This window comes from Diabrotica undecimpunctata, chromosome 3, assembly GCF_040954645.1.
Source record: "Diabrotica undecimpunctata isolate CICGRU chromosome 3, icDiaUnde3, whole genome shotgun sequence".
NCBI lineage: Eukaryota > Metazoa > Arthropoda > Insecta > Coleoptera > Chrysomelidae > Diabrotica > Diabrotica undecimpunctata.
The window spans coordinates 141,239,164-141,253,387 of NC_092805.1; the positions used below are offsets into that span (position 1 = coordinate 141,239,164).

General features: G+C 32.4%; 2 protein-coding genes across 2 annotated transcripts in view; one reads left to right on the forward strand and one right to left on the reverse strand.

Moving 5' to 3' along the window:
• LOC140437479 (uncharacterized) overlaps positions 1-3,670 on the forward strand; it is an 86,790-nt gene extending 83,120 nt beyond the window's left edge. Inside the window, exon 21 of the mRNA XM_072527029.1 lies at positions 3,465-3,670. Coding sequence (XP_072383130.1) covers positions 3,465-3,560 — 96 coding nt within the window. The 3' untranslated portion in view covers positions 3,561-3,670. The remainder of the gene's footprint in view (positions 1-3,464) is intronic.
• Positions 3,671-6,213: 2,543 nt separating this feature from the next.
• On the reverse strand, positions 6,214-11,059 carry LOC140437480 (mitochondrial import inner membrane translocase subunit TIM44). Its single transcript, XM_072527030.1, has 3 exons — positions 10,777-11,059; positions 10,276-10,717; positions 6,214-7,338 (listed from the first exon to the last, which is right to left on the reverse strand). Exons 1-3 carry the CDS (start codon positions 10,822-10,824, stop codon positions 6,578-6,580), a joined length of 1,251 nt encoding a protein of 416 aa, XP_072383131.1. The 5' UTR covers positions 10,825-11,059; the 3' UTR covers positions 6,214-6,577.
• Between the last annotated feature and the right edge of the window lie 3,165 nt (positions 11,060-14,224).

Consider the following 14,224-nt stretch of genomic DNA (forward strand, 5'->3'; position numbering starts at 1 on the left):
TTACAATGAGAAGGTAAAATGATATTTGCAAACGTCACTACTACGCTCGATGTCATCATCATCATTGGTGCTACAGCCCTATAAAAGAGCCTCGACCATCCCAAGTCTATTACGCCAGTCAGTTCTATCCATTGCCAACTGTTGCCAGTTTGCTGCGCCTATTTGTCTACCATGCTCATCTACACCATCCCTCCATCTGAGTTTTGGTCTACTTCTACTTCCCACAGGTTGTGACATAAGGATTCTTCTAGGAGGGTTGTTCTGCTGTGATCTTGCCAGACTACGCTCGATGTATAAACAATAATAATGGCCGAAAACTATGAAAAGTTTTCGAAGTGAGAGAAAGCTTATAGTGTGAGAGAGACAGGAGACCGGCTTTGTTCTTATCCCTACTCCTTGCTTTTTACTGGGTGAGAAGTGACACTGGTGGACGCCTGGCGGGGATAATTGATGAGTAATCGACCAGAGTAAAATGATTATTACTAATATGACTATTAAAACGTAAGGTTTAGTGATAGAAGGGTAAAAATTAAGAGTTATATTGTTTAATGCTACATCATAAAAATAAAAAATTTTGTCCAGAAAATAAAATAAAAATCCACAAGGAAAATAAAATTGCTGTATTTATCTGTATACCATGAATCACAAAAGTTTTATTTAAAAATCCTTTATAAAAATTAAATAAATAAAAAAAATACCCTTTCGGGCTACATCACAGAACGTTTTCGGACTAAAAAGTCCATCATCAGTGTAATATTACCTGAAATAAGTATTGCCACTATAGTGAAAGCAAACCCAAAGGTTAAATTTTGATCAAGGTTGATTAAGCAATGTGGTTAAATACTTACGAGGTGTAAAAATTTGTTTTGTATTACATTATTGTTAAAAATCGGTTGTGATGTTAAAGTATTTAACAGATATCCTGCATGGCAACGTAAGACTCCCAATAGGAGCTTTTGCTGACCCTCAGAACTTGTCTGAATGGGTTTTAGATGTCAACTAATTAAAATGACAGTTTTTGAATGGATACATGTACAAAGTAGTCAATGTAACTTGTAGTGTGTCTCTTAATGTTTCACAGTAACGTTGGATGCCAACCGTTGTTTCTTTTCTGATCGTTAATATCAATTTTCTGTTTCTCTTTGCCGACGTAAACCAGCGAAGAGCACCATTTCACGAGCTGTCTGATTCCCGTTTTTAAGGGTTCGTTCAATTCTGACTCCTGCTTCGCTCTCGATACCGGTATTAGTCGGGGTAAAATGTAGTTCAAATTAACGTCATATTTATATTTTTAAAAATTCAGGCATTGTTTCACGTCAAAGATGGCGTTGCAAAGTTTTAAAAGAAAATCTCCGTATTAGACTAATTTGTGTAGGTTTTAATCTTAAAAGTTTTACCACCAAAAAAAAAACATGTTTGGTCGACTTTATTTATAATTTAGTAAATACAGTATAATCCCTCTATAACGAATACGGTTATTACGAGGTTTCGCTTATAACGAGGTACATTAGATGTCCTGTGAAATTTCTATTGAACTATAGCTATAGCGAAGCAAATTTGGTTATAACGAGAGAAAATAAGATCAGAAAACGTGTTTTTTACGTTTTTGGCCCGGCCGTGGCCATAATAAATACCCTTTTTAACTGCCGCCCGCAATAAAATTCTTCGGAAATTTACAATTTATTATTTACAAGTGTCAGTGCAGGGGGTTGACCATTCGCACCTAATAATAAGAAGGTGCTAATAGACAAGATGTGGAAAGTGTTTTAAACATTGTCAGAAACTTTATCCAAAGACAAAACGCAAATAAAGAAGCATAAAACGGTTTCACATCTTTAGAAAATATGATAGATAGAATACTGGACAATTTAAAGCAGTCAAAAATGACAGACTTCTTCCAATTGCAGAAGCAATAGTTTATGTTATCCTTGAAAATGCGCTTTATACAGATTTACCGAATACAGATTTTTTGTTTTAACGTATATCATTGACAATAAAATAAACAAATCTTTTTTGTTTTAATGTATTTCATTGACGATAAAAGTAAACAACTTTTTTTTCAAAAACGCCATTTAAACAATATTTAGCATCTTATATTGCTCCGAATGGCTCCACTATAGGAAGTAAATGTTTTAGATAATTACATATTCATATGTATGCACAGTATTATTGTTGTTTGATATACCGAGATCGGCTTATAACGAGGTCAGTAGTCTGTCATTTCAGTTCTCGTTATAGAGGGAGTCTACTGTATAATAAATTAAATATATTATTTTCTGATCATAGCATAATTTTTTGTTATAATATACAAATATTTTGAATATTTGTTGCATTGGTCCTTTGTTAATAATATTATGGGAAACCGCCGATTTGGTTGTTGGTAAATATTTGTTTTTCGTACAAAAGTGATTAAACACTTTCTCTATTATTTTTATCTATTATCTATTTATGTATAATATGCAATATATTATGTATTATGTTTGAAATATTTTCATTTACATATTAATAAATTCACTCATCTATCTTTGTCGGCACACTTGGTTTTTATCAAATATTTGATGGTCTTCAAAGTGACGTGCAACTTGTATATAGGGTTTTAATTCAGCGCTTCCTATCTTTAATTTTCATGAAACAAAGTGTGCGAGATATCAATGAAATTTTTTATTCGTTTCAAAAGCCTTTCGATGTATGGAATATAACATTGATCAAATGTCTGCCGCAGCTTCGCTGGCTTCTACTACACACATTTTAGAAAGACAGCGGGAAACTACCTAGAGCCTAACTTTTCCAAGAAACAATCATGGAAATTGCTGATAAATACAAGGGCCACAAGTACGGACACTCCTTAAATTGAGCAGGGATTTGAAGAGCGTAGGCGCAAAATTTCGTGCCAATGCTTTTTAAATGCATTCATTTTTTTCGAATCCTGAGAAAACTAATAAGTATTTTTGAAAAATTTAAACGCAGAATGAAAGACTACATTATTACTGAGGGCCGAAAGTCCCTGAAAACTTCTATAATGTTAATTTTAGTAAGTTACAGGGGTGAAAAAAAAAGAGAAAATTAAGTTTGATTTTTAATTTCAAATATCTCATTCAAAAAAAACTTTTTGTTTATTCTAAGGGACTTTCGGCTCTCTGTAATAATGTAATCTTTCATTCTGCGTTTAAATGTTTCACAAATATTTGATAGTTCTCTCAGGATTCGAAAAAAATGAATGCATTTAAAAAGCATTGGCCCGAAATTTTGCGCCTACGCTCTTAAGTACCTCCCTATTAGCTGTGTTAATTATTGAGAAATTTTAAAAAATTAATATATATATATATATATATATATATATATATATATATATATATATACATATAAGAGTAAGAAAAAAGAAGAAGAAAAAAAATTATGTTTCCTGTATTAAACCACATAATATTGAGAGTTATTAAATATTAAATTTTTTGTTTAATTTTCAGGGAATCGAGACCCCACATATTTCCTTTGTAAATATAGAAGTAAACGCTTCTTCTGACGAGGATGATGGCGATATATTCAGTTTTCTTAAAGATTAGTCAGTAGGATTGTAGTTTCTTACTTGTGTGATAATAAAAAGTTGTATAATTTTATATCAAAAATATATTTGATTTGTGTAAGGAATTATTAAATTACGTAAAATGTGCAAGTGGATTTTTATTGCTATTATCTACAGTAACATCCATAAAATATTACCGTTTTTTTAATAAAATAGATTAAGATGATCTGGAAATAAACATTAAAAAGTTGGAACATCCTGTTCACGTGAGCAATATGTAAAATATTTTAAATAATTTTTAGTGAATGGTAAAGTTCGGTCAAACGTCGGGTGGGTAGATATTTTGTTGTGCATTTCTTCCACAAAATATACAAAACAGGTCGCATACAATGATATTCGTACTACCCAAAAAAAATAAACACAAAAGCATGCAGCGGCTCTCACACCATCAGTATAATGAGCCATGTACTGAAAATATCCTTAAGAATAAAGCAAAAAGTAAATTCGAAGATTTGTACTACATGTTTAAACCAAAATTCAGATTCTCGCCCAAATATGTGCCTTCTACGATATACAAAGCAAACAGACGATGAATAAGTCGACATGAGGAATCTAAAATTGCATTCCACATTACATCGCTTCGTCTAAGTAAGAAACTTAAAGAACTGGTTTCTAATACTCAAAATGAAAGATTTGATTTGACGTTTATGGTTTCCTACTGAGGCGCTCTTTTGACGGTTCTCGTATTCCTGGAGAACAAGATATTGGTACGTCACGAATAAGGGGAGTAGGCAGATTGAGACACCGAACTCGAACGGAACCATGATAATGATTCCAAAAAGGGGTGCCGAAACGTCGAGTTCCAAATTCTCAACGCGGTTCTTCCCGAGAACTTAGTATTTTCATGTAAATATATATATATATATATATATATATATATATATATATATATATATATATATATATATATATATATATATATATATATATATGTATATATATGAAGTAACAATAAGTCCAGAGACCTCTCTCTGATAGCAAATTAGGTGAACCGCAAATTCAAAGCCTCTTACTAGAGGCTTTTCACGACGCTAGAAGTATCCTTTTACTTCGACATGCATCTACGACTCACCTTTGAAAAGTTAAAAAGTCAATTCGAGGGATTACGTATCGAAGACCGTAATTCGTTGCTGTACCTGCAGTCCAGTACCTGTTGCCAGGACCCAGTGTCAAATGCCTTTATTGAGGACGTAACGCCATTACCTATGTCCATCTGTTGTCTACTGTATTGTGAGTAACCATAAATTTTATTGACTAAAGCTCAACTTCAATACCTAAATAGTAACAAATTGATTTACAACATTCAGTTCAGTGACTTTGCTTTATGGTTAAGTATAACCTAATGAACTATCACGGGTATAAACTGTTTGATATTAAAGTAGGTTATATTTATGATAAATTTTAGGAATAGATTTGAGGTGATCACGTTCAAAAAAATTTAGTAAATGTTTACGTATTCTCAAGGCATAATAATATTTTATTTTGACGAATATTGACAATTATAATATTCCTTGTTTTTTTTTATTCTTGAGAATACTACATTATTCAGTATTATTTTTCAAAAAGATATTTGGTTGTATTCGATAATAGATTGTGATCACTTATCTCGTGTCATAAAAATTGTTATAGTGCATTTTTTTTCTAATATAACTTTGTTGACGATTTATTTGCTTTTTATTTTTTGCTATGATATGAATTTATATTTTTGTGCAAGGTGTATCTCTTTCAGGCATTTTTATTGATTTATATTATTATTTGTTTTATCATATAACTAGTGTATATGTGTCGAAATATTAAGTGTGTACCGCACAATCATAATACCTTTTCTCTCACGGTTTACTTTATTCTCGCGTGATTATCTTAACTGTATCTTACCTTTCTTGTTATCTTATTCTATATGTCTTAAGGTTTCCCTGTTCCTCTAAAAATAGGGTGGTGCCCAAATAATTCCCTTCTCTTATCTTCTAACTTCTCTTCTCTTCTAACTTCTCGTCTCTGTATCTTCAGTACTTCTTTCAACTGAATCTTTATATTTGAGCTGTAATAAGAGCCCCGACCAAGATACCTCTACCAGACTGAAGCCCGAGCTTAGTACCGTTCTTTGTGTAACCTCTAATCTGTCATTAAAGAAGGAACAAAGTAACCGCCGAGTTCATCCAGCGGAAATAAAAGTAAACCCTTTCCCTTAGTAAATTTAACATCAACTTACACTGGAAGCGCCTGAACGCTACCGCATAGTCAGTGGTCCAGCCGCTGAGGTTGGCTGAACGCACCCATTGATTGGATTGTAATCTATTTCTACTGGTTTTTGCAAGAAATGTTATATTTTTTTATAAATGTTGTGTTTTGTGCTAAAGGCTGTATTATGTCCACGAGGAACATTAACAGTTTGCTCTAATGAGAATCCATGCTGCTGCCAATTAGTCTGAGGGCTGTATTGAGAATTTTTGGGACTTTGCATAGGTATGGTACAGTTAAATTAGAAACTGAAAATTTTCTTGTCTGTACCTCTGATAAATTTTCCTTCCATTCTAACACATACAAAAGAAAGAAATAATACTGACCAAACTTGTATGTTTGGATTTAATTCTAAAATGGGATTTTACCAAAAAAGAATTTATAAAAATCAACGATTTATTCCAAAATTGAATGTATTTACAGTTTTTACAGAAGAAATTTGTACATTTCAAGAATCTGAATCTTACATAAGATAACACAGATTCAATATTTTTTGAATTTACCAAATCCTATGCCTGCAGTCACAATTATTATTACAGAAGTTTAATAATTTATTTCATAATTTTGAATAATGGCCTAAACATATTCCTAAATTATTATAAATTTTATTAATCGCGCACCGCTTCTTAACATAAATAACTTTCCCTCACGTCCTCGTGGCCCGGTTCGCCCTGAATTGATCTCCCTTGTAAATCAATAACAATAAGGTCGATCAATCGTATATTTCATTAATTTGTCATAACATCGTTCATGGTTGCGTTAAACCAGTTGTTCGTTGCTGTTGGCAGAAAGATCAAGGAGTCTCCATGCCGCTCTAGGATCCGGTTCTGTGACATCTCTGCATAGTACCCACACATAGTTAACTCTCATCACTTTGTCAGGATCTCCCTCAACAACTCCACCTGAGGCATCTCGGACAGCCATAACTTGCTGGGATGTGAAAGATATTATTAAAACTGGCCCTTGCTCCATAACTTTTCCCAAAACTAAATCCACATGATCAATGTCTAAAATTTTTGATTCAATTTTGTATCCCTTCTTATAAGCTTCTTTTATAGGAACGGCAAAAAGATTAAATGGACCTTCATGACACCAATCTTTAAGAACCTCTAACTCTCCTCTCGTCATGGCTTCAAGAATATTGGGAATAATATCAGTCTCACATTGTTTCAGAAATCTTTTGGTATCAAAGTCAGGATCTATCTTACAGATTTCTGTAAGTGTTTCAGATAGTTCCGTTTTCTGAAATAAACCACCCATGATATCACCAACTTTTTCTGTGAGTGCTCTGGAAGCACGGATGACAGGATTTTCACTTTCATCATATTTTAATTTCCAGTCCATAACTTTATGTACATATGGATTGTTATCTTTGAAATTTTGCCAAGACTCATAAAACTTTGAATCTTTGTGTAGTTCAACACCTGTAGCATCTGTGTTTGGTTCATAATATTTTTGGTGGACAACTGCACTTGTTTCTGTTCTCTTCCGTAGTATTTTAGGACTAACATATACTCTACCTGCAACAGAAAGGGTAATAAATATTTATTTAATGAAAGTATAATTTTAAAACTGTAGACATTATTTGTAGATAAATTAAAAGGAATTCTTGATATTTAGAGCAACTAATCAAAACCAATACAAGACACATCATTATTCGAGAGCTTTATGGTACCACCTAGAGAGCATCAGCTTCCACTTTCTGGTCTACTGCTTTGGCTCATAATTTCTCAGTTGTTGAAATTGGACTCTAGAGATTCAGAAACTTGAGGTCAATAAAGTTAGCAATGAACATGTAATGAAACAAAGTATGTAGGGAATACACTATCCAGCTATGGAGACCTGGGTGCCTACAAGTTTGAAACTACACTATATTAATAATCACATCATAACTTTAATAAAGAGGGAAGTAATTTTGTAACTGCTAAGTGCCAAAATCTTTATTAGAGCGTAGATAAAATTTATAATCAAATTAGTGACTAGTCCACAACTTACTTTGGCCCAATTAAAAAATAGAATAGACTTTAAACTTAAAGGTTCAACTGTATAAGGTATTGCAAAAAATAAATCTATTTTGAGAAAAAGATAATTTTGAGAATGATTTCCGAAGTGGAAATTGAAATGTCAAAATAAACACATTTTTAACTGAAATTGTGGTTAAATCCCATTAAAGATAGTAAATAAAAATAAATCTAGTTAAGAAACTCTTCTAGGAGTAATATAAAGGGGTATTGTAAAAGTTTGTGCTATTCTATTTGAAATGTATTTAGAAGAAACAAGCCTAAAGCTAGCCTAGCCATAGCTGTACTCAGGAATGAAAAAGGCTACAGAGCTCATCTCGGCGGCATATTTTATTGCTAATTACTTGCTGTTGATTTGTATATTGAAAAATCCCCAAAAACTACCCCATCATCCAATAGCGCAAAATTCATCCCTGGAAAAATTCGCGATATCCTCGAAAAACGAGGAAACTAGAAAAGTGAACCGCGAGGAATTAATTGCTAATATATTGTTGAAGTTTTACGCCAAGAAACAATATATTGCTGTAACCCCTTCCGAGAAACAATGGCTATGCTAACTTTACAGTAAACCTAGCATAACCATATATATATATATATATATATATATATATATATATATATATATATATATATATATATATATATATATATATATATATATATATATATATATATATATATATATATATAGCAACTAAAAGGGTTACAGGTTTTTGAAAAAGCGTTAAATATACTATAATACATTTTATTTATTATCGAGGTAACCCATATTACCTTTGCTGAGATTGAGACACTACTGGTTATTAGATACTTATAATCAATTTTATGCTTTTCAGGAAAAATGATGTATTTAGTAACTAAGACCAGTTCATACATGGTTTTTATTTAATTTATTGATGCAGTTCAAAGCCAACAATGCTTTTTATTGCTTCACCCTTATCCAGAACACAAAAATTATTGTAGCTTCTTACTTAAACTACAACACCCATTGTTTCTCGGAAGCTGCAGTAGTCATTGTTTCTCGGAAGATAGTGAATTCATAAAAGGCTCAGAACTACAGCAATAAATTATCAATGAAAGACACATGTGTTTATTCTTAAATCTAGTTTAATTCCATTTTTTGTGAATTTAAGGGACTGAGATCGGTAGCACACGGTGTGAGGGGTACTTTAAATTAGCCAAAAATTTAGCAATAGGGACTATATCTTGTAGCTGCCATATTATATGGATATTGTAGCTTATGGGAAATATTGTCTGGTCTGTGCAAAGAATATAGCAAAAAGATTTGCAAGCTAAACACAAGGGTCAAATGACATATTATTGAAGCTATACTTCTATAGCTATACGCGCAGTCGACGTGTAAAAATGTAAATTGACTATAAACGAAATAAAAAAAAACTATGTTTAAGGCAAATGCTAAAGTAAGTATCTATAATAGATGTTTAAGCAAATTTAGCAGTACTTAGGGGCTCCTACCAAGAGGTGCCTTATCCCCAATCCTGTTCAAAGCCATATTATAATGAACCATTGGGAAGAATCCAGTAAATAGAAAAAAAAGCACTAAGCAAATAATTAATGATACAGCATGGCACAGGAATGAAAGAATATGGCAGTTAATAACTTAAATGCAAAAAAGTCATCATGATCATCATCCTTGGCTCTACAGATCATTTAGGCCTTGGTCAATTATAGATTCATTTTCCATTCCTGACTATTAATTGCTTTGAGTTTCTAGTTTCACACTTCTAAAACTCTTAGATTTTCCTTCAGTTGGTATTCAATCCTGCTCTGGACCTACCTCTGATTTTTCTTCCATCTGGTCTTTGGTTTTATATGTGTTTTGTAGATTCGACATTCATTCATTTTCCGTCTAGCTCTGTATTTTTGAGAGTGCAAAAAAAATTCCAAACAGGGAACTAGCTTTGAAATAATCACAAGGAAAATCTCTTGAATTGATAAAATAAATAAAAAACAAATAAAATAAACAAAGAAGTAAAGTAGCTTGGGATAAAACAATCATAAACAGTAGTGAGAAGGAAAAATAAACAGTAAGTGAATCTACAGATTTCCTTTAAGCTGTATGGGATGAACCAACACATATTGTTATAGCAGTTAATTTACGATTTGTGCTAAGAGATTAAATATTTTATTAAATATAAATTATATATTAAAAATGAGATAAAATATATCTCTTATATTAAATAGGAATCATTATGATTATTATCTCAGAAGAAACAGTGTTATATACTAAAAGTTAATGAAAAATCTAAATTTTAACAAAGTTGGGTTTGTTAAAACTATATCACAGTGAAAAATTAAGGTGTAAAATTAAGAAGGCAAGAAATTAAGGTCAAGAACATTATGTGAGTTAAATAACAAAGGAAGTTGGATCTAGTGAAATATCCTATTTGGGTGTTATACAATAAACACTCTTACCTTCTATACTAGTATTGTCTATTTCTTGTTTAACAGCCTTAGTAGCTTGAGATATACTTTGAAATGCTCCAGTTTTACTAATTTCTTGAGCTGTTTCGCTTATTTTATGTGTAGTTTTACCAACTTCTTCTGTGAATTTGCCAGCCTTCTTTGCTAAATCTGACTTACTAGCTTCATCTATAACTCCTTTAAGTTTTTCCTTAACAGAACCTAAACTTTCTTTAAAAACTTCACTACTTTTACTAGCTTCTTTTTCTACACTTTCAAATTTTTGCCTAGCTGCTTTTAATGCATCACTTTGTTCTAATTTTTGAGCTTCCTCTCGAAATTTTTTCAGAGATTCTTTCATTTCTTTGTTTTTGGCCAGCTCATCTTTAAAATTTTCAAAGAGCCGGCCAATAAAGGAATTTCTCTTTGCAGGTTGTTGGGAATAATGTCGAAACTAAGGAAAAGGACAAATATTAATATAAAAACGTCGTGACAGTTTGTTGTAAAACTTACCCCATTGCGAATATATATTCGGTATGAAATTCTCTGTAATCCATACATTGTTAAATATAAATTTCTAAAATAAAATCACGTTCTTGACATTAACATAACCTAAAAAAATTATAAAGTAGGGATTGTATTTTACTTATTTACGATAGACTGTCTATCAGAGAATTTTCCTTGAGAGAAAAATTGTATCTTTTATTTTAAAATAGAGAAAAATCTTATTTTTGTGACATTTTCTGTTGGCCGGACTTGACGTGGGTTTGACAAATTTTGTAAAGGTTAGTGTCAGTCAATTACGTAATATTTATCCCGTAACTGTAACCTTTATCCTTATGGTTGACTATGAAATGTAGCATAACACTTATGGCTTACAGCTTACTATAAATACTAGCTTTATTATATCCCCCTATTATTTTTATTTTATTTTAATAATTATTAATTGGCTTCGGAATGTATCTACGTTTTCCATCTTACTGAATATTTAAATTCTAAAGTTTGTATGTGTGGTGTTTTGTAAAATTTCGACGGTAAAAGAGTACATACTGAAGCTTAAAAAGTAGGTATTAAACCACACGAAAAACTTAAAACCGAGCGACTTACTAGGTCTTTTAGGGCTCAATTTATCGTCATGTAGGGTATGTTAAGCTGTTTTCTCATATTTATTGTTTAAGAACATTTACTTAAGTCATAAAAGGCCGAAGAATATGTTCACTTTCGTCGCAATCATAATATATTTTTGAGCATTTTTCTGTTTTTATATTCTCGCCACACTAATGTTTAATTTATAAAGTTTCATTCACGATGATGATGTCGAATTTTGAAATTTTTATTTTTCTGATGAGATTTGAGGTGATATCACAGAAATTTAAGGGCAAGGGATAGGTTTGAGAATAATAAAGCAATCATTTGAAAATTCTGAACTACACGAGTGAATTTGTAGATCTGAAAGATTCTTTAAAGGTAAATTTTCTGACAAGTTTTCCCGGACAAAGCACATAGTTTTGAACGTTCTGATTTTGAAATTTATCTGAATTTTGAGTAACTTTTCAGTGTATTCCTACCTATTGGTCGGAGAAGTTATTCTTTGGATGATTTTTTGTAGTAGATATGTTCTAGCAGAGTGTGAAATATTTACCAGTTATTAATAATTTTCCTCGTAAATGAGATCTCATAGTACTCTGCAAAAGGTAATAGGGGGTAAAAAAGCAAATTTTGAGGCAATTCCGGTTTTCTACTTTTGCTAATAAGAATTTAAATCTTCTTCTTCTTCTTCAGCCTTCATTCATCCATTGTTGGACATAGGCCTCCTCCAATTGTTTCCACGCTTCCCTATCTTTTGCAATTCTCATCCATTGCTTTCCAGCTACAGCTGTTATATCGTCTATCCATCTCTTTTTGGGTCTTCCCACGCTTCTTTTTGTTTCTCGAGGTCTCCAGAATGTCACTTTATGAGACCATCTGTTGGTGTCTTGTCTTGCTACATGTGCTACCCATTGCCATCTCAATGTCGCTATTTTTTCCATGATGTCGGTTACTTTAGTTCTTCGACGTATTTCGGTGTTAGGAATTTTGTCTCTGAGGCTTATATTTAACATGGCCCTCTCCATGGCCCGTTGAGTTACTCTTAATTGTTCTGCCATTTTTCTTGTTATTGCCATAGTTTCCAATCCATAAGTTGCAACTGGTAGTATACAAGTGTCATAGGTTTTTCGTTTTAAGTGTATTGGGATTTTTCTGTCTTTTAAAATGGAGCTCAACTTCCCAAAAGCAGCCCATGATAATTGTGTCCTTCTTTTAATTTCTAGGGTTTGATTTTCCTTTTCGTTTTTAATTGAATGTCCTAGATATATATATTGTTCTACCATTTCTACATTGATGTTATCTATCGTGATGTTTTCTAGGCTGTTGCTTAATATCTTTGTTTTGTCGAGATTCATTTTTAATCCTATTTGATTCGATTTGTGATTTAAATCTTGTAGCATTGATTTTAGTTCATGGATATCTGTGCTTATTAGTACTATGTCGTCTGCGAAACGCAAATGGTTAAGATATACTCCATCTATTTTTAATCCCTTTTCGACCCAATTTAGTTTTTTGAAGACATTTTCTAATGCCAAAGTAAATAATTTGGGTGAGATGGTGTCACCCTGTCTCACGCCTTTGCCAAGGTCTATTTTCATAGTTTCCAGATCATCATCTATTTTTACGTGAAAAGTAGCATCATCGTATATATTCTTAAGGAGGGCAGCATATCGTGAATCTACTCTGGCGTCGTCCAATGCTGTTAAGAAAGCCCATTTCTCGATACTGTCGAATGCTTTGTGATAATCGACAAATGCCAGATGTAGTGGTATGTTGTACTCTATTGTTTTTTCAATAACTGTCCGGATTGTTTGCAAGTGATCGATAGTGCTAAAACCCTTACGAAAGCCTGCTTGCTCCACCGGTTGGTATGCATCTAGCTTAGCTGTCAATCTATTTGTTATTATTCGGGTTAGTAGTTTGTAAAGGTGTGACAACAAGCTTATTGGTCGGTAGTTTTCTATATTTGCGGCGTCTCCTTTTTTATGGAGTAGAATGACTTCCGCATTTTTCCATGCTTTTGGTATTTGTCCTTCCAATAGGCATTTATTCAGTAATGCTCTCATTGCCTCTTCTAATGCAGTGCCTCCCATTTTTAGCATCTCTGAAGTAATTTTATCTCCTCCTGGTGTTTTCCCATTTTTCATTTGTTTTAGGGCGGCTCTAATTTCTGATGTTATTATTTCAGGGAGATCCTCTGAGCCCACATTTAAGATATGTTTTGTTGGTATACCGGGGTTCGGAATAGTAGAAGTATACAGCTTCTCGTAAAATTTTCGGATTTCTCTAACGATCTCTTCCTTATGCGAGCACAATGTTCCACGGTCGTCTTTTATCTTTATGATTTTATTCCTGCCAGCGGATTTACATGTTTTTAGTACTTTCATGTTCTTATTGTTCTCTATGGTTTCAAGAATCTGGTTTGTTCTATAAGCTCTGAGGTCTTTTCGAATATTTTTCTTAACGCTTCTGTTGAGCGCTTTATAGTCCGGGTTATCTCTGTTCGTTCTTCTTCTTTTCTCTATCTGTTCTAGAGTCTCGGGTTTTAGTTTAGCTTCTTTTTGTTTTCTTATTCTGCAACAAAGTTTCTTAGTGACTGTTTGTATGTTTTTAGTTATTTTCTCAGCTAGTTCATCTATATTCTTGTGCTCAAAGGTATTTGCTACTAGTTTCCGTGCTAATTCCTCTTGATATTTCTCTTTATTACTGGCTAGGATGTCTGCCGTCGGTAAAGGGTTTGTTGTTAATAGAATTTAAATAACAAAACTGATACTGTTTATATTTGCAATATTCTTTTATAAAATATTCGTAATGTAAAATAAATATCCTTTTAGTGTCGTTCATTGGTTAGTCTAATAAAAATGTTTCTTAT